This window comes from Eschrichtius robustus, chromosome 13 (assembly GCF_028021215.1).
Source record: "Eschrichtius robustus isolate mEscRob2 chromosome 13, mEscRob2.pri, whole genome shotgun sequence".
NCBI lineage: Eukaryota > Metazoa > Chordata > Mammalia > Artiodactyla > Eschrichtiidae > Eschrichtius > Eschrichtius robustus.
The window spans coordinates 32,337,754-32,359,760 of record NC_090836.1 but is presented as its reverse complement, the minus strand read 5'-3'; the positions used below and the strand labels follow the sequence as shown (position 1 = coordinate 32,359,760).

The window sequence follows — 22,007 nt, the reverse complement described above, 5'->3', positions numbered from 1 at the left end:
TTTGTAATAATGACACGGTTAGTTCAAGAATATGGCAAGCTAAAGAAGTATGAACCAAAATTTGTGAACTCAGAATTTTTAGTGAAGTGCATTTTGGAATGACCTTTTTGAGATGATTTGGTGAGATTCGAGAGTAAACTTTACAGTGTGACGTTTATGACCAGCTGTTACCCACTATTACCCTGAATCTGTTTGAGCCTCGTCCATAAATACTCAGTAATATGATCCCTAGCATAATTGGTGAAATGTAATATGATGTAATGTAAGGTATGATCATAAATTTCTCACTATGTCAGTGTGTTAATAAGATAAGCTCTGTAAGAAAAAACAACAGGCATTAATAAAAGATGCTAACCTAAAGAGATTTTAAGTACATATACCTTAAACTAAATACTTGAAACTTTTGTATCTAAAATATTTTGGATATAATGTGATACTGAATAAAAATAAAGTTATAACAGTGGAAAGAATTTAGTGCTCCACAGAAAGATGAGGGAAGATGAGCAAGTTGAAAAGCAGAATTTATTGGAAAAAAAATAAAATGAAATAGAAATGCTAAATCCAGTGAAGGACCTGCACTGTTGGTGGGAATGTAAGTTGGTGCAGCCACTGTGGAAAACAGTATGGAGGTTCCTCAGAAAACTAAAAATAGAATTACCATATGATTCAGCAATCCCACTCCTGGGCATATATCTGGACAAAACTATAATTCAAAAAGATACATGAGCCCCTATGTTCATAGCAGCACTATTCACAATAGCCAAGACATGGAAACAACCTAAATGTCCATCAACAGATGAATGGATTAAGAAGATGTGGTACATATATACAATGGACTACTACTCAGCCATAATAAAGAATGAAATAATGCCATTCACAGCGACATGGATGCAACTAGAGATTACCATACTAAGGGAAGTAAGTCAGAAAGAGAAAGACAAATACCATATGATGTCTTTATATGTGAAATCTAAAATATCACACAAATGAACTCCTCTATGAAATGGAAACAGACTCATAGACAGAAAGAACAGACTGGTAGTTGCCAAGGGGGAGGGGCTTGGGGGAGGGATGGAGTGGGAAGTTGGGGTTAGAAGATGTGAGCTTTATATATAGAATGGATAAACAATAAGTTCCTACTATATAGTACAGAGAACTATATTCAATATCCTGTGATAAACCATAATGAAAAAGAATATCAAAAAAGAATGTATAGGGACTTCCCTGGCAGTCCAGTGGTTAAGACTCCACGCTTCCAATGCAGGGGGTGCAGGTTCAATCCCTGGTCAAGGAACTAAGATGCCACATGCTACGCAGCATGGCTGAGGAGGGGGAAAAAAAAATGTGTGTGTGTGTGTGTGTGTGTGTGTGTGTATATATATATCTGAATGACTTTGCTGTACAGCAATGATCAACACAACATTGAAAATCAACTATACTTCAACAAAAAGTAAAAAAATAGGGCTTCCCTGGTGGCACAGTGGTTAAGAATCCACCTGCCAATGCAGGGAACACAGGTTCGAGCCCTGGTGTGGGAAGATCCCACATGCTGTGGAGCAACTAAGCCCGTGCACTACAACTACTGAGCCTGCCCTCTAGAGCCTGCAAGCCACAACTACTGAGCCCACCTGCCACAACTACTGAATCCTGCATGCCTAGAGCCTGTGCTCCACAACGAAAGAAGCCACTGCAATGAGAAGCCCGCACACCGCAACGAAGAGTAGCCCCAGGTCGCCACAACGAGAGAAAGCCCACACACAGCAACAAACACCCAATGCACCCAAAAATAAATAAATAAAATAAATAAATTTTTTTAAAAAGTAAAATTTTTTAAAAATCGAGTGAAGGAAACGTATAATAATGAGAAAGTGCCTCCCCTCATTCTCAAAGGATTAATAACAAGATTTGAGTTGTAACGTGGAGCACTTGTGCTAACTAAAATGGAGAACTTTGGCAAGGAGTATTAAGTATCAAAATTGTATACTCTTTTTGAGAGGATTTTAATTTTTTTGAAAGGATTACTATTTTTATTATTTTTATTTTGGGGGGGTACTTTTTCTTTTTTTTTAACAACTTTATTGGAGTATAATTCTTTATAATGTTGTGCTAGTTTCTGCTGTATAACAAAGTGAATCAGTTATATGTATACATATATCCCCATATCCCCTCTCTCTTGCATCTCCTTCCCACCCTCCCTATCCCACCTCTCTAGGTGGACACAAAGCACCGAGCTGATCTCCCTGTGCTATGTGGCTTCTTCCCACTAGCTAGCTATTTTACAGTTGGTAGTGTATATATGTCCATACCACTCACTCACTTCGTCCCAGCTTACCCTTCCCCTTGCCTGTGTCCTCAAGTCCATTCTCTACATCTGCATCTTTATTCCTGTCCTGCCCTTAGGTATGTCAGAACCTTTTTTTTTTTTTAGACTCCATATATATGTGTTAGCATACAGTACTTGTTTTTCTCTTTGTGACTTACTTCACTCTGTATGACAGACTCTAGGTCCATCCACCTTGCTACAAATAACTCAATTTCATTTCTTTTTATGGCTGAGTAATATTCCATTGTATATATGTGGTACATCTTCTTTAACCATTCATCTGTCAATGGACACTTAGATTGCTTCCATGTCATGGCTATTGTAAATAGTGCTGCAATGAACATTGTGGTACATAACTCTTTTTGAATTATGGTTTTCTCAGGGTATATGCCCAGTAGTGGTATTGCAGGGTCTTATGGTAGTACTATTTTTAGTTTTTTAAGGAACTCCATACTGTTCTCCATAGTGGCTGTATCAATTTACATTCCCACCAAAAGTGCAAGAGGGTTCCCTTTTCTCCATACCCTCTCCAGCACTTATTGTTTGTAGATTTTTTGATGATGGCCGTTCTGACCGTCATAAGGTGATACATCATTGTAATTTTGATTTTGCATTTCCCTAATGATTAGTGATGGTGAGCATTCTTTCATGTGTTTGCTAGCAATCTGTATATCTTCTTTGGAGAAATGTCTATTTAGGTCTTCTGCCTATTTTTGGATGGGGTTGTTTGTTGTTTTGATATTGAGCTGCATTAGCTGCTTGTATATTTTGGAGATTAATCCTTTGTCAGTTGCTTTGTTTGCAAATATTTTCTCCCATTCTGAGGGTTGTCTTTTTGTCATGTTTATGCTTTCCTTCGCTATGCAAAAGCTTTTAAGTTTACTTAGGTCCCATTTGTTTATTTTTGTTTTTATTTCCATTTCTCTAGGAGGTGGGTCAAAAAGGATCTTGCTGTGATTTATGTCATAGAGTGTTCTGCCTATGTTTTCCTCTCAGAGTTTTACAGTGTCTTGCCTTACATTTAGGTCTTTAATCCATTTTGAATTTATTTTTGTGTATGGTGTTACGGAGTGTTCTAATTTCATTCTTTTACATTTGGTTTTCCAGTTTTCCCAGCACCACTTATTGAAGAGGCTGTCTTTTCTCCATTTTATATTCTTGCCTCTTTTCTCAAAGATAAGGTGACCATATGTGCGTGTGTTTATCTCTGGGCTTTCTATCCTGTTCCATAGATCTATAGTTCTATTTTTGTGCCAGTACCATACTGTTTTGATTACTGTAGCTTTGTAGTATAGTCTGAAGTCAGAGAGCCTGATTCCTTCAGCTCTGTTTTTCTTTCTCAAGATTGCTTTGGCTATTTGGGGTCTTTTGTGTTTCCGTACAAATTGTGAAACTTTTTGTTCTAGTTCTGTGAAAAATGCCATTGGTAGTTCGATAGGGATTGCATTGAATCTGTAGATTGCTTTGGGTAGTAGAGTCATTTTCACAATGTTGATTCCTCCAGTCCAAGAACATGGTATATCTCTCCATCTGTTTGTATCATCTTTTATTTCTTTCATCAGTGTCTTATAGTTTTCTGCATACAGGTCTTTTGTCTCCTTAGGTAGGTTTATTCCTAGGTATTTTATTCTTTTTGTTGCAATGGTAAATGGGACTGTTTCCTTAATTTCTCTTTCAGATTTTTCATCATTAGTGTATAGGAATGCAAGAGATTTCTGTGCATTAATTTGTATCCTGCTATTTTACCAAATTCACTGATTACTCCTTCTAGTTTTCTGGTGTCATCTTTAGGATTCTCTATGTATAGTATCATGTCATCTGCAAACAGTGACAGTTTTACTTCTTCTTTACCAATTTGGATTCCTTTTATTTCTTTTTCTTCTCTGATTGCTGTAGCTAATACTTCCAAAACTATGTTGAATAATAATGGTGAGAGTGGGCATATTTTCTTGTTCCTGATCTTAGTGGAAATGGTTTCAGTTTTTCACCATTGGGAATGATGTTTGCTGTGGGTTTGTCATATATGGCCTTTATTATGTTGAGGTAAGTTCCCTGTATGCCTACGTTCTGAAGGGTTTTTATCATAAATGGGTATTGAATTTTGTCAAAAGCTTTTTCTGCATCTATTGGGAAGATCATATGATTTTTCTCCTTCAGTTTGTTAATATGTTTTATCACATTGATTGATTTGTGTATATTGAAGAATCCTTGCATTCCTGTGATAACCCCCCCTTGAACGTGGTGTGTGATACTTTTAATGTGCTGTTGGATTCTGTTTGCTAGTATTTTGTTGAAGATTTTTGCATCTATGTTCATCAGTGATGTTGGCCTATAGTTTTCTTTTTTTGTGACATCTTTGTCTGGTATCGATATCAGGGTGATGTTGGCCTCGTTGAATGAGTTTGAGAGTGTTCCTCCCTCTGCTATATTTTGGCAGAGTTTGAGGAGGATAGGTGTTAGCTCTTCTCTAAATGTTTGATAGAATTCGCCTGTGAAGCCATCTGGTCCTGGGCTTTTGTTTGTTGGAAGATTTTTAATCACAGTTTCATTTTCAGTGCTTGTGATTGGTCTGTTTATATTTTCTATTTCTTCCTGGTTCAGTCTCAGAAGGTTCTTATTTCCTAAGAACTTGCCCATTTCTTCCAGGTTGTCCATTTTATTGGCATATAGTTGCTTGTAGTAATCTCTCATGATCTTTTTTATTTCTGCAGTGTCAGTTGTTACTTCTCTGTTTCATTTCCAATTCTGTTGATTTGAGTCTTATCCCTCTTTTTCTTCATGAGTCTGGCTAATGGTTTATCAATTTTCTTTATCTTCTCCAAGAACCAGCTTTTGGTTTTATTGATCTTTGCTACTGTTTCCTTCATTTCTTTTTCATTTATTTCTGACCTGATGTGTATGATTTCTTTCCTTCTGCTAACTTTTGGGTTTATTTCTTCTTCTTTCTCTAATTGCTTTAGGTGTAAGATTAGGTTGTATATTTGAGATGTTTCTTGTTTCTTGAGGTAAGATTGTATTGCTATAAACTTCCCTCTTAGAACTGCTTTTGCTGCAGCCCATAGCTTTTGGGCCGTCGTGTATTCATTGTCATTTGTTTCTAGGTATTTTTTGATTTCCTCTTTGATTTCTTCAGTGACCTCTTGGTTATTTAGTAGTGCATTGTTTAGCCTCCATATGTTTGTATTTTTGACAGTTTTTTTCCTGTAATTGATGTCTAGTCTCATAGTGTTGTGGTCAGAAAAATATTTGCTATGATTTCAATTTTCTTAAATTTACCAAGGCTTGATTTGTGACCCAAGATATGATGTATCCTGGAGAATGTTCCATGAGCACTTGAGAAGAAAGTGTATTCTGTTGTTTTGGATGGAATGTCCTATAAATATCAATTAAGTCCATCTTGTTTAATGTGTCATTTAAAGCTTATGTTTCCTTATTTATTTTCATTTTGGATGATCTGTCCATAGGTGAAAGTGGGGTATCAAAGTCCCCTACTATTATTGTGTTACTGTCAATTTCTCCTTTTATAGCTGTTAGCATTTGCCTTATATATTGAGGTACTCCTATGTTGGGTGCATTAATATTTACAATCGTTATATTCTTCTTGGATTGATCCCTTGATCATTATGAGGTGTCCTTCTTTCTCTCTTGTCTTTATTTTAAACTCTTTTTTGTCTGTTACGAGAATTGCTACTCCAGCTTTCTTTTGGTTTCCATTTGCATGGAATATCTCTTTCTGTCCCCTCAGTTTCAGTCTGTATGTGTCCCTAGGTCTCAAGTGGGTCTCTTGTACACAGCATATATACGGGTTTTGTTTCGGTTTCCTTTCAACCAGTCTATGTCTTTTGGTTGGAGCATTTAATCCATTTACATTTAAGGTAGCTATTGATATGTATGTTCCTATTACCATTTTCTTAATTGTTTTCGGTTGGTTTTTGTAGGTCTTTTCCTTCTCTTGTGTTTCCTGCCTAGAGAATTTCCTTTAGCATTTGTTGTATAGCTGGTTTGGTGGTGCTGAATTCTCTTAGCTTTTGCTTGCCTGCAAAGCTTTTAATTCCTCCGTCGAACCTGAATGAGATCCATGCTGGGTAAAGTAATCTTGGTTGTAGGTTTTTCCCTTTCATCACTTTAAATATGTCCTGCCACTCCCTTCTGGCTTGAAGAGTTTCTGCTGAAAGATCAGCTGTTAACCTTATGGGGATTCCCTTTATGTTATTTGTTGCTTTTCCCTTGCTGCTTTTAATATTTTTTCTTTGTATTTAATTTTTGATAGTTTGATTCGTTTGTGTCTTGGCGTGTTTCTCATTGGATTTATCCTGTATGGGACTCTCTGCACTTCCTGGACTTGATTGACAATTTCCTTTCCCATATTAGGGAAGTTTTCAACTATAATCTCTTCAAATGTTTTCTGTCTCTTTTTCTCTTCTTCTTCTGGGACACATATAATTCGAATGTTGGTGCATTTAATGTTGTTCCAGAGGTCTCTGAGACTGTCCTTAATTCTTTTCATTCTTTTGTCTTTATTCTGCTTTGCGATAGTTATTTCCACTATTTTATCTTCCAGGTCATTTATCCGTTCTTCTGCCTCAGTTATTCTGCTATTGATTCCTTCTAGAGAATTTTAAATTTCATTTATTGTGTTGTTTGCCATTGTTTGTTCGCTCTTTAGTTCTTCTTGGTCCTTGTTAAACGTTTCTTGTAATTTCTCCATTCTATTTCCAAGATTTTGGATCATCTTTACTATCATTACTCTGAATTCTTTTTTAGGTAGACTCCCTATTTCCTCTTCATTGTTTGGTCTGGTGGGTTTTTACCTTGCTCCTTCATCTGCTGCGTATTTCTCTGTCTTCTCATTTTGCTTAACTTACTGTGTTTGGGGTCTCCTTTTCATAGGCTGCAGGTTCGTAGTTCCCGTTGTTTTTGGTGTCTGCCCCCAGTGGGTAAGGTTGGTTCAGTGGGTTGTGTAGGCTTCCTGGTGGAGGGGACTGGTGCCTGTGTTCTGGTGGATGAGGCTGGATCTTGTCTTTCTGGTGGGCAGGACCGCGTCCAGTGATGTGTTTTGGGATGTCTGTGAAGTTATTATGATTTTAGGCCGCCTCTCTGCTAATGAGTGGTGTTGTGTTCCTGTCTTGCTATTTATTTGGCATGTGGTGTCCAGCACTGGAGCTTGCTGGTCCTTGAGTGGAGCTCGGTCTTAGCGTTTATATGGAGATCTCTGGGAGTGCTTTCACCAACTGATATTATGTGGGGCCTGGGGGTCTCTGGTGGTTCAATGTCCTGAACTCGGCTCTCCCACCTCAGACTCTCAGGCCTGACACCCAGCCGGAGCACCAAGACCGTGTGAGCCACATGGTTGTGCCAAGCCAGACTCTGGTCCAACAGGCCTTGACCGAGAGGATTTTAATTTTAATGGTTAAAGACTCACCAGAAAAGTCCCTTCTTATGGGTAATAGACTAGATCCTTCTCAAGGCTCACTCTTCTGATGATGCACCAAAAGAGAATGGAAGGAAAATCTGAGAAACAATGTTACCTAATGTTTTACTTCGTTATATCAGTTTCAGCATACAGCCATTGCTTAATATACTTACATATGTGTACACACAGACACACACACACACAACCCGTCCCACCAAGAAAACAAAGTTTTTGATACATCTTACGTCTGATAGGCTAGGGTTTGCTATGACAACGGATGGTAAGAAATATACTATTTTTCTAATTCTAAAATTGCATCTCTTCTGTTTAGCTCAATGTACTCTAAAAAATAAGACAGAATACGATAAGTAAATTAATTACTGAAAAGAGATTTATAGAAAAAGGAAAATTTTACTACAAACCTCTCTGTTTTATACTTCCTTTTCTTCTCCCTCGTTTCCACTTAAGAAAATCATCCACAAACAGAAATCAACTCTGAGACAAAGAAATAAAGCTTAATACTTAAACCACAACAGTAACCAAAACTAACCAGCAAAACTATTTCTGTTGTCAAGGGGAACCTGCAGTGATCTTTTAATTCTTTGCATAGAGAGTTGATATTAAAGTCAAATGGAGTGTTAAAGTTGGCTTTGACTCCTGTATCTATTATCCCTGACTATACCTGCCCCCCCAGTAGGTAACAGGACCTTATTGATAAGCAAGTCCATCATAGAAAAACAGTTTGCAGGGCTAAATAATTATTTATGCTGAATGAGAAATTAATACTTGTTTCAATTTATATCTTTTCATTGTCATTTATTTTATTTTTTACAATGTACTTTTTATTGAAGTATAGTTGATTTACAATGTTGTGTTAATTATTCCTGTACAGCAAAGTAATTTGGTTATAAATATATAACATATATATATATATATATATATACATACACACACACACATTCTTTTTTAAAAAATTCCTCTCCTATGGTTTGTCATAGGATACTGAACATAGTTCTCTGTGCTATACAGTAGGATCTTTTTGTTTATCCATTCCATATATAATAGCTTACATCTGCTAACCCCAACCTCCCCCTCCCCCTTGGCAACCATAAGTCTGTTCTGTATGTCCATGAGTCTGTTTGTTTCACAGATAGGTTCATTTGTGTCATATTTTAGATTCCACATATATCCATATGATATCTCTAGTTGCATCCATGTTGCTGCCAATGGCCTTGTTTCAGCCTTTTTTATGGCTGTGTGTGTGTGTGTGTGTGTATACTCATTTTTATACATTCATCTGTCTATGGACATTTAGGTTTCTTCCATGTCTTGGCTATTGTAAATAGTGCTGCTATGAATATAGGAGTGCATGTATCTTTGCAAATTATAGCTTTATCTGGGTATATGCCCAGGAGTGGGATTGCTGGATCATATGGCAACTCTATTTTTAGTTTTTTTGAGGAACCTTAATACTGTTTTCCATAGTGGCTGTAACAATTTACATTCTTACCAACAGTGTAAAATGGTTCCCTTTTCTTCACAACCTCTCCAGCATTTATTATTTATAGACTTTTTGATGATGGCCATTCTGACTGGTGCGAGGTGGTACCACATTATAGTTTTGATTTGCATTTCTCTAATTGTTAGGAATGATGAGCATCTTTCCATGTGCCCTTTGGCTATATGTGTGTTTTATTTGGAGAATTGTCTATGTAGGTCTTCTGCCCATTTTTCAATTGGGTTTTTTTTTTTATTGTTGCTGTTATTGAATTGTAGGAGCTGTTTGTATATTTTGCAAATTAAGCCCTTGTCAGTCACATCATTTTCAAATAGTTTCTCCCAGTCTATAGGTTGTCTTTTCGTTTTGCTTATGGTTTCCTTTGCTGTGCAAAAGCTTACAAGTTTGATTAGGTCCCATTTGTTTATTTTTGCTTTTATTTCTATTGCCTTGGGACATTGACCTAAGAAAACATTGGTACGATTTATGTCAGAGAATGTTTTGCCTGCATTATCTTTTAGGAGTTTTATGGTGTCTTGCCTTATATTTAAGTTTTTAAGCCATTTTGAGTTTATTTTTGTGTATGGTGTGAGGGTGTGTTCTAACTTCATTTATTTACATGCAGCTGTCCAACTTTCCCAATACCACTTGCTGAAGAGATTGTCTTTTGCCCATTGTGTATTCTTGCCTCCTTTGTCAAAGATTAATTGTCCATAGGCGTGTGGGTTTATTTCTGGGCTCTCTGTTCCATTGATCCATATGTCTGTTTTTGTGCCAATACCACATTGTTTTGATTACCGTAGCTTTGTAATATTGTCTGAAGTCTGGGAGGGTTATGCCTCCTGCTCTGTTCTTCTTCCTCAGGATTGTTTGGCAATTCTGGGTCTTCCATGGTTCCATATAAAGTTTAGAATTATTTGATCTAGTTCTGTGAAAAATGTCTTGGGTAATTTGTTAGGGATCACATTAAATCTTGTAGATTGCTTTGTGTACTATGGTCATTTTAACAGTATTAATTCTTCCAATCCAAGAACGTGGGATACCTTTCCATTTCTTTGAATTATCTTCAATTTCCTTTATTAATGTTTTGTAGTTCTCAGCATATAAGTCTTTCACCTCCTGGTGAAGTTTATTCCTGAGTATTTTATTTTATTTTTTGATATGATTTTGAAAGGGATTGTTTGTTTGCATTCCCTTTCTGATATTTCATTGTTAGTGTAAAAAATACAACCCATTTCTGTATATTAATCTTGTAATCTGCTGCCTTGCTGAATTCATTTCAGTTCTTCTCTTCCAATTTGGATACCTTTTATTTCTTTTTCTTGCCTGCTTGCTATGGCTAGGACTTCCAATACTATATTGAATAGAAGAGGGAGAGTGGGCATCCTTATCTTGTTCCAGATTTTCGTGGGAAGGCTTTCAGCTTTGCACTGTTCTGTTGAGTATTATATTGGCTGTGGGTTTGTCATAAATAGCTTCTATTATGTGGAGATATGTTCCCTCTTTACCCACTGTGGTAAGAGTTTTTATCATCAGTGGATGTTGAATTTTGTCAAATGCTTTTTCTGCATTTTTCAAGATGATCATGTGGTTTTATCTTTTCTTTTGCTGATGTGGTGTATCTCATTGATTGATTTGCTTATGTTGAACCATCCTTGTGAACTTGGAATGAATCCCACTTGGTTGTGGTGTATGATCTTTTTTATGTGTTGTATTTGGTTTGCTAACTTTTTTGAGAATTTTTGTGTCTACATTCACCAAAGTTGTTGGCCTGTAATTTTCTTTTTTGGTGGTGTCTTTGTCTGCTTTTGGTATCACGGTGATGGTGGCTTCATTAGAATGTCTTTGGGAGTGTTCTCTCCTCTTCAACTTTTTGGAAGAGTTTGGGATGGATCAGTGTAAGTTCTTCATTGTATGTTTGGTAGAATTCTCCTGTGAAGCCATCTGGTCCTGGACTTTCATTGTCACTTATTCTAAAATATCAGAATTTCTTCAGAGGAAGTTGTCCTGGTAAATACTTGGTACTGATTTTCAACCCTGAAATAAACAATAAATGACAGTGCATGAGTTGACCTTTGGTCCCATTAACAAAACTAAGTCATGCTACTGAGTACCAAATAAGTCTAGACAGGCTTGAAAGAAGACAGAGAAAGGGGAAAAAAGATAAAGTCCTGTGAGGTGAAAATGAAAGGGAGAGAGTTATCAGAAGGAAATGGTGGCAAATGGTAGGTGCCTCTGATAGTAGTAGACAGTCATTTCCAGAGTAAAAATTGAGCTAGGAAAAAAAATTATTGAGTACAATCAGAAAACTATTTACTGATTTTTTTCCTTAAGAAAATGGTCTCAAAGTTACTAGGTTAAATGCCTACTCTAAATTTGTCAGATTAAGCATACTTACTTTTGCAGGGTCTTGGATCAATGAAATTCCATTAATTGTGATTAGGTACTCACATTGTTGATAAAATTATCTTCTCAATAAATGTTTGCCAACAGGGTTGTGACCTGTTTGATAGTTAGCTACTATGTGTAATGTATTTTTCATGTTAATTAGTCAGAACCTTGTCACCAAGAATGAAGCTGCATGCTCCAGGAAAGCGCATTCAGTAAGCTGTCTCATTTTTCCTCTGCCTCATATTCATGATTCACCCATCTGCAATAAAGCATATTGTATTATGAGCAGGTATCAAAAAATCTATTTTAAAATCTAAGAAGAGATGTAGAGAACAAATATATGGACACCAAGGGGGAAAAGGGGGATGGGATAAATTGGGAGATTGGGATTGACATATATACATTATTGATACTATGTATAAAATAGATAACTAATGAGAACCTACTGTATCGCTCAAGAAACTCTGCTCAGTGCTCTGTGGTGACCTAAATGGGAAGGAGATCCAAAAAAGAGGAGATATATATATACATATGGCTGATTCACTTTGCTGTACAGCAGAAACTAACACAACATTGTAAAGCAACTATACTCCAATAAAAATTAATTTAAAAAGTAAAATCTAAGAAGAATATGAAATTCTAGTCCAAAGAGGGGTAATGACTGCTTTTTTGCTTTATTATTTATCACCTTTAATCTTGTCATTATTCTCTTTTGCTCCTTTAAAATTGTTAACATTGCAGCTCATATTACCCAAAGAAAGAATTATAATTCAAAATGAAAAATTTTAATGTATTTGTGCTTATTTTTAAGACCAAAATATGCATTGCTGGATGAATGCACCAGCGCTGTCAGCATTGATGTTGAAGGAAAGATATTTCAGGCTGCGAAAGGGACTGGAATTTCCTTACTTTCTATAACACACAGACCTTCTCTTTGGTAAGTGTTTCCAATGCTCATTTATGATAGATGATTTTTCTTTATATTTCTGAAAGAATAACTTTGCCAAACTTTTTACTATAGAGCATAAGACATATCAGTTATTTTCTGCCTGTATTTCTGTTAACGTTAAACTATGTCTAAAAGAGTAAAATCGCTCTGAAGCTAAAGGATGAAGTTCATGTATTTGATAGCATATGACAGAGATTAGTGATCTTTTCTGTATACTTTTGAGTAACTATCTTTAGGGTTTTAAGGTTTCCAAAAATTTGACTGCCCAATGGGTGGGGCCTGACCAAAATTAAATTGAAAGCAATGTATTTCTGTGTCAAGGGAAAAATTGAAATGAGAAAACACTGCTATTAAAATATGAGAACTAATGTAACACTAATGGAAGAACAAAAGGTACCCCAAACCTAACATTATAACAATGAATTTTTTAAAAATTATCATCACATTCCAATATTTCTGAAAAGAAGTAGAAAACTCCAGTGAGTTTTTTAAACTGAAACAGTCATTATTCCATAGCATACACTGGGAAAGAATGTATTTATATAATTTACATCATCTTTTTAGTTCTTTTTTAAAAATCCAGGAAAAAGAAATATCACAACTTGATATCCCTCCATATGATTAAGTTGGAGAAAGCACAGGAAAGAAAAAGCTTTTTTTTTTTTTGCTTTGTTTTCAGGAAAAATGAACAAAAATGTTTTATAAATAATATTTCATAAAACCTAATGGGCCCTCCCATCAGGAAACTTGCACAAGCCTCTTAGATAGCCTCATCCACCAGAGGGCAGACAGCAGAAGCAAGAAGAACTACAATCCTGCAGCCTGTGGAACAAAAACCACATTCACAGAAAGATAGACAAGATGAAAAGCAGAGGGCTATGTACCAGATGAAGGAACAAGATAAAACCCCAGAAAAACAACTACATGAAGTGGAGATAGGCAACCTTCCAGAAAAAGAATTCAGAATAATGATAGTGAAGATGATCCAGGACCTTGGAAAAAGAATGGAGGCAAAGATCGAGAAGATGCAAGAAATGTTTAACAAAGACCTAGAAGAATTAAAGAACAAACAAACAGAGATGAACAGTACAATAACTGAAATAAAAACTACACTAGAAGGAATCAATAGCAGAATAACTGAGGCAGAAGAACGGATAAGTGACCTGGAAGACAGAATGGTGCAATTAACTGCTGCAGAACAGAATAAAGAAAAAAGAGTGAAAAGAAATGAAGACAGCCTGAGGCCTCTGGGACAACATTAAACACAACAATATTCGCATTATGGGGGTCCCAGAAGGAGAAGAGAGAGTGAAAGGACGCGAGAAAGTATTTGAAGAGATTATAGTCGAAAACTTCCCTAACATGGGAAAGGAAATAGCCACCCAAGTCCAGGAAGCGGAGAGAGTCCCATACAGGATAAACCCAAGGAGAAACACTCTAAGACACATAGTAATCAAATTGGCAAAAATTAAAGACAAAGAAAAATTATTGAAAGCAGCAAGGGAAGAACGACATATAACATACAGGGGAACTCCCATAAGTTTAACAGCTGATTTCTCAACAGAAACTCTACAAGCCAGAAGGGAGTGGCTTGACATATTTAAAGTGATGAAAGGGAATAACCTACAACCAAGATTACTCTACCCAGCAAGGATCTCATTCAGATTCGATGGAGAAATCAAAAGCTTTTCAGACGAGCAAAAGCTAAGAGAATTCAACACCACCAAACCAACTCTACAACAAATGCTAAAGGAACTTCTCTAAGTGGGAAACACAAGAGAAGAAAAGGACCTACAAAAACAACCCAAAACAATTAAGAAAATGGTAATAGGAATTTACATATCAATAATTACCTTAAACATGAATGGATTAAGTGCTCCAACCAAAAGCCACAGGCTCACTGAATGGATACAAAAAAAAGACCCACATATATGCTATCTACAAGAGACCCACTTCAGACCTAGGGACATGTACAGACTGAAAGAGAGGGGATGGAAAAAGATATTCCATACAAATGGAAATCAAAAGAAATCTGGAGTAGCAATACTCATATCAGATAAAATAGACTTTAAAATAAAGAATGTTACAAGAGACAAGGAAGGACACTACATAATGATCAAGGGATCAATCCAAGAAGAAGATAAAACAATTATAAACGTATATGCACCCAACATAGGAGCACCTCAATACATAAGGCAACTGCTAACAGCTGTAAAAGAGGAAATCGACAGTAACACAAAAATAGTGGGGGACTTTAACACCTCACACCAATGGACAGATCATCGAAACAGAAAATAAGGGAATACAAGCTTTAAATGACACAAAAGACCAGATAGATTTAATTGATATTTATAGGACATTCCATCCCAAAACAGCTGATTACAGTTTCTTCTCAAGTGCGCACAAACATTCTCCAGGATAGATCACATCTTGGGTCACAAATCAAGCCTCAGTAAATTTAAGAAAATTGAAATCATATCTAGCATCTTTTCTGACCACAACGCTATGAGATTAGAAATGAATTACATGAAAAAAACCATAAAAAACGCAAACACATGGAGGCTAAACAATACGATACTAAATAACCAAGAGATCACTGAAGAAATCAAAGAGGAAATCAAAAAATACCTAGAGACAAATGACAATGAAAACACGACAATCCAAAACCTATGGGATGCAGCAAAAGCAGTTCTAAGAGGGAAGTTTACAGCAATACAATCCTACCTCAAGAAACAACAAACATCTCAAATAAACAACCTAACCTTACACCTAAAGGAACTAGAGAAAGAAGAACAAACAAAACCAAAAGTTAGTAGAAGGAAAGACATCATAAAGATCAGAGCAGAAATAAATGAAATAGAAACAAAGACAATAGCAAAAATCAATAAAACTAAAATCTGGTGCCTTGAGAAGATAAACAAAATAGATAAACCATTAGCCAGACTCATCAAGAAAAAGAGGGAGAGGACTCAAATCAATAAAATTAGAAATGAAACAGGAGAAGTTACAACTGACACTGCAGAAATACAAAGCATCCCAAGAGACTACTACAAGCAACTCTATGCCAATAAAATGGACGACCTGGAAGAAACAGACAAATTCTTAGAAAGGTATAAGCTTCCAAGACTGAACCAGGAAGAAATAGAAAATATGAACCGACCAATCACAAGCACTGAACTAGAACAAAAAAATCTTAAAATTTGTGTGGAGACACAAAAGACCCCAAATAGCCAAAACGGTCTTGAGAGGAAAAACGGAGCTGGAGGAATCAGACTCCCTGACTTCAGACTATACTACAAAGCTACAGTAATCAAGACAATATGGTACTGGCAGAAAAACAGAAATACAGATCAACGGAACAGGATAGAAAGCCCAGAGATAAACCCACGCACCTATGGTCAACTAATCTATGACAAAGGAGGCAAGGATATACAATGGAGAAAAGACTGTCTCTTCAATAAGTGGTGCTGGGAAAACTGGACAGCTACATGGAAAAGAATGAAATTAGAACACTCCCTAACACCATACACAAAAATAAACTCTAAATGGAGTCGAGACCTAAATGTAAGACCAGACACTGTAAAACTCTTAGAGGAAAACATAGGAAGAGCGCTCTTTGACATAAATCACAGCAAGATCTTTTTTGATCCACCTCCTAGAGTAATGGAAATAAAAACAAAAATTAACAAATGGGACCTAATGAAACTTAAAAGCTTTTGCAAACCAAAGGAAACTACAAACAAGACGAAAATACAACCCTCAGAATGGGAGAAGAAATTTGCAAACGAATCAATGGACAAAGGATTAATCTCCAAAATATATAAACAGCTCATGCAGCTCAATATTAAAAAAACAAACAACCCAATCCAAAAATGGGCAGAAGAAAAAAAAAAAAGCCTAATGGGGTTTTCCCTTTTTAAAAAATTACAATACCATTTTTATCATTCCCCTACTCTTTTATTGATTCATCATCATAATAATAGTTGCTAATGCAGATTCAGCACCTATTCTATTCCAGGCTCATTTTATTTAAGCCTAATAACAACGCTATAGAGTACAGGTAGTCTAATTTTTCCCCTTATACAGATGAAGAAACTGAGAGCTAGAAAAATGAGAAAAATAATTTACTATGATCATACTCCCTATACTCTACTATATTGCTCTACGTATTATAAGGAACTCAAAATGTATCTCATGCATAAATCATAAAAACACTTTTTCATTCACACTACATTCTACTCTCTACATTCGCATTTCTATTTCATAAATCAAAATCTTTTCCTTTGACATGTTAGTAACTATATAATGGACTCTATATGCTTTGGCCTCCTATTTCCCAAGGGACAGGAAGGATTCTTCCTCTCTCTCTGACTGGAGCATTTTTTGGCATGTGGCTGATCACATTTATGCCAAAGCTGTCATTATATACACAACTTCATACCTAGACTAAGTAGCAAGCTTTATTTGAGTTAAAGCCTTTGGGTCTTTGAAGCCTTTCCAGACCCTTTACCTTATAGAAATGTTTACTTTAAAATTGTGAGTAAGCTGAGCATTCCGTGCAGATCAGGCTTTAATTGTTCAAACTTCTTTGACTGAATTCTACTTCTATAGAGAAGATAATAATCTATTTCACACTTTATTTAAACATTCAGATTTTTCATATTTTTCTTTCCTCAGATAATTTACCTGAAAATAGAGAATTTCATGAAGTGACCCTTTCTATGGAATTTTGTAGTTTGTCTCTCTGTTGTTAAAGAATTAATTAGCATCTGGAGTGTTAGGACCCTGATTTGCCAGTCTCCCCAGAGGCAGTCTGGATCTAGTCCAGGATGAGGTAGAATCCATGTCAATGAGTGTGATTGCTCTGATTTCCCCTTGGATAAAACCAACAGGAACTGGTTTAAGACAGTTATGACATATGCCTGTGGAACCAGGCCAGAAGAACTCTTGAGTCCTTTCTGGCTCTTAGTCCTGGTGTTTTTCTGACTTCTATCAATGGGTTTATTATGCCTTCCTGTCATTTAGTTCCTATTCAAGTAGCCTAAAGAGACATTGGAAGCATATTCAGCCATTTTTTTTCTTAATTTAAGAACAAAGAGGTTTTTGTTGTTGTTATTGTTGTTTTTAAGACTTTTTTTTAGTTTTAGGTTCACAGAAAAATTGAAAGGAACAGAAATATGCCTATACTCTCTGCCCACACATGCATAGCCTCCCCCATTATCAACATCCCCCACCAGAGTGGTATAATTGTTACAATTGATGAACCTATACTGACACATCATTATCATCCAAAGTCCATAATTTACATTAGGGTACACTTAGTGTTGTGCAGTCTATGGGTTTGGACAAATTTATAATTACATGTATCTATCATTATAGTATTATATAGAATATTTTCACTGCTCTAAAAATCCTCTGTGCTCTGCTTATTTATCCCTCCCTCCCCAACACCTAGAAACCACTCATCTTTAATGTTTCCACAGTTTTTCCTTTTCCAGAATGTCATATACCTGAAACCATGCAGTATGTGGCCTTTTCAAATTGGTTTCTTTAACTTGGTGATGATAGTCATTTAATTTTCTTCCATGTCTTTTCACAGCTTGCTAGCTCATTTCTTTTTAGTGCTGAATAATATTCCACTGTTTTGATGTACACAGTTTGTTTATCCATTCACCTACTGAAGGACATTTGGTTGCCTCCAAGTTTTAGCAATTATGAATAAAGCTGTTATAAACATTCATATGCAGGTTTTTGTGTGTACATGAGTTCTCTCAAGTCCTTTGGGTAAATATCAAGGCGTTCAGTTACTGGATCGTACTGTTAAATGTATGATTAGTTTTGTAAGAAACTGCAAAACTGTCTTCCAAAGTAGCTCTACCATTTTTCATTACAACCAGCAATGAAAGAGAGTTCCTATTGGTCCACAGCTTTACATTTGGTGTTGTCAGTATTCTGGATTTTGGCCATTCAAATAGGTGGGTAGTGGACAATTTTTTAAACAAATAATAAAATCTAATTTTATACTTTCTAACAAGAAAAACATGTTTTTAATTGCAGCTACCCATAGTATATTTCCCCATAAACTGAAAAGTGCATTAGTTCTGCTTTATGAACTGGTTTAGTTATTTTAGGTTGTAGAAATCTATTATTTCTGATTATCCTTTCTTCCTACATGAAATTCTTATTTTCCCTGAAAAGATTTCAGAAGAGGAAAAATATGTATTATATTTTCCTCCATAACAGCAAATGGGTAATTGTTGATTGTAAAGATGAAAATCAATACCAGTATCTGAAGAGGTCAAAAATTATAGAAGCTTATTAAATTATGTGATTCTTGCATAGAATTACAATTTTATAATTATCACTATCCAGTGCTTTATCTTATTTGTGTAGAATGTCTGCAGATTATTTCCAAAGAGCCTCTGTTAAAAGAGTGGTTTCTTTTAAATTCCTCTGACTAAGATAAACTCTGAAATATTATTTTAGCCCATAATATAGCACACACCTTTGAATATCAGGTCATGAAACACCTATACAGTTTCTTCCCCCATGTAAAAACCAAATAATGTTGTAGGACCAGAGTGATGAGCCAAACCTCCAATATAAATTGAAGATGGAAGTTGCTCCAGATCTGAACTACTGTGTTTGAAAATTGCTCCTGGTTGTAGATCCAAGGTTAGGAAAGGCCAAGAGAAGTTGAGAATGAAATAAACAAAATGATTTTTTTTTACTATTTCTTCTCTTTCTTGTATCACCATCCTTCTTTTGTTTTTCCATTACTTTTGTTTTAGCTCTCATATTTTAATAGCACTTTTGTCACATTTAAATTTTTTCCCTTGATGTAGGCATACATTGTTTTCAACTTAATTTTTGTCAGGTCCCACCCATTGTGAGGTCAAATTTTTGGAAAACTTAAAACCCTAAAGATAGTTACTCAAAAGCATATGGAAAAGATTAATCTCTGTCATATGTTATCAAACACATGAACTTCAGCCTTCAGCTTGAGAGTGATATTTACTCTTTTAGACATAGTTTAACTTAGTTTAGTTTCCCCATCTTACAGCATGTTAAAACCATCCAGACAAAATGGGATGAAACCCAAATTTCTATAAATTGGTGAATGGATAAAATGTGTAATACAATGGAATATTATTCAGCCATAAAAATGAATTAAGTACTAACACTACAACTAGATGAACTTTGAAGTCATTTTGTTGGGTGGAAGAAGTCAGTCACAAAAAGCCACATTTTGTATGAGTCCATATATATGAAATGTCCAGAACAGAAAAATCCATGGAGACATAAAGGAGATTGGTGGTTGGCAGGGGCTGAGCAGAAGGAGAAGTTGAGAGGGACTGCTAATGTGTATGAGGTTTCTTTTTGGGGTGAAGAAAATATTCTGCAATTGGATAGTGCTGATGGTTGCATGAGCTTGTAAATATACCAAAAATCATTGAATTTTACATTTTAAAAGGATGAATTTATGGTATATGAATCATATCTCAGTTTAAAAATGGAGGTAAAAGCTACTTGATATTCCCCCACTGATCATAGTAAATAATGACTGATGACAGCTTAAAAAAGAGCAGGAAGTGAGAAAAACTGTAAGAGAAAGACAAAAACTGAGGACACATAAGAACATGTGCCTCTTCAGCATAGTGACAAAATGCAGTGGCTCAGCCATGCAAGGACAGCTCTGCCAGATTACCCTCTTTACACACACCCTACAATTCCCAGAGACTGGTGTCCTTAGCCTTCATTTAGGAGAAGGTGAATTGCCTTCTGTCTCATCAATAAAGTCATCTCCATGCCTCTCTGAAGTTCCTAATTATGAACTTGAGCCATGAGAAAAGAGATTAAGTTATTTGAAAGCATGGGAGTATTGATAGCTGAAGATTTCTATCAGTTCATTTTTTTTTTTTAATGTTTTAAAACTTTAATTTTTGAGAAATTTTTACTTGACTAACTCATTCCCAAAGGATAGTGTACTAATGAATTGGTATTGTATTTCCTTTATTTTTCATAGTTATATTTTTAATAGCCTTTTAAATTTTTACTTTCTTCCCTCTGCTTCCTTTCCTTATTCCCATTCTAAGTATGCTTTGATATTTATTCATACTGGACTATGAATATAAATAGATGCAACAGTATGTCTTCCTTTGCAATTCACGTATACTCAGAATATAAAACAAATTTAATACAAGCAATAGAATTTCCTAGAGGCTAGACTAATGACTTCTGGAGTAAAAAAAAAATCACAAAACTTTACCTTTTGAGGGATTCTTGAAAATCAAATGTAAAATAGGCACCTTACTTAAAATTTGCCTTTGGATATCAATTAGAATGATAAATCTATAACTAAAATGGCTTTTTGTAATTATTGCTAATAATATTATTTCATTTTGATTATGCAGGAAATACCACACTCATTTATTACAGTTTGATGGTGAAGGAGGTTGGCGCTTTGAACAATTGGACACTGCTATTCGTTTAACACTAAGTGAAGAAAAACAAAAGCTAGAATCTCAGCTAGCTGGAATTCCCAAAATGCAGCAGAGACTCAATGAACTATGTAAAATTTTGGGAGAAGACTCGGTGCTGAAAACAATAAAAAATGAAGATGAGACATCCTAACTTATTTTGACATGTTTTAAAAGTTAATTTTTAGTTAAAGGCTCAGAGACACTGTTATAGGGCATGCATTGTGTTAAGCTAAGCAGAGAGGAAAAAAAGACAGCAAGAAATGTTTTATAAGATTTTAGCATCAAGGAAGTATAAGATCTGACTTTTCAGAAGAAAATAAACAAATGCATTATGTAAGATTAGTCATTATGGCTTATACTAATTCCTAGTGAAAGCCTAATTCACATGTAAAACAGGATTTTCTAGGTAAATTCATGATGAATACTAGATTTGCTAATGTGTATGTGTTGTGTCTGAAATTCTTAACAAACATGGGACATATCTTGAGAATGGACAACTTAAGAGCAGTGTTTGGGTTGAAACAAGGTGCAGAAAATTAGAAGTTTGAGTAACATTTCTGTCCATTTATGGTTTTTAGATTTAACAGCTAGAATTCATGTTCCTTTATTGCTAGTGGTCAACTAAAACCTGTGTACAAAACCGCTAACAGTTTGATAGATAATTTCAATACGAAAGAAATTCTTTTAATGGCAGGGGTTGAAAGAAAAAAGCATGGCTATACTTCTTTTATATGTATAAAAATATCCTATTTTTAATTTTAGATTTTGAGCATCTCGTGGGCACATAAATTCATTTTAATGAGACTCTTACATATTTGTTAATAAACTTTCATTTTAAAAAGAGAATTGCCAATACAGAAAAGGAGTATCCAAACAATGTTTGTCTCAGCCTGTTACTTTACTTGGAAGGATTATTTATTGCAAATTCTGTCCAGAAATACTTAGCTTGT

At 35.4% G+C, this 22,007-nt stretch overlaps 1 protein-coding gene across 4 annotated transcripts in view; it reads left to right on the top strand.

Annotated features, from left to right (window-relative positions):
- Positions 1-21,208, top strand: part of ABCD2 (ATP binding cassette subfamily D member 2) — an 87,293-nt gene extending 66,085 nt beyond the window's left edge. For 3 of the 4 annotated variants that reach the window (XM_068561064.1, XM_068561062.1, XM_068561061.1), the window contains 2 exons: positions 12,437-12,562; positions 20,989-21,208. In XM_068561064.1, the coding sequence (XP_068417165.1) occupies positions 12,437-12,562; positions 20,989-21,208 (346 nt within the window). The remainder of the gene's footprint in view (positions 1-12,436; positions 12,563-20,988) is intronic. The other variant, XM_068561063.1, reaches the window with a different exon arrangement.
- Positions 21,209-22,007: the final 799 nt, after the last annotated feature.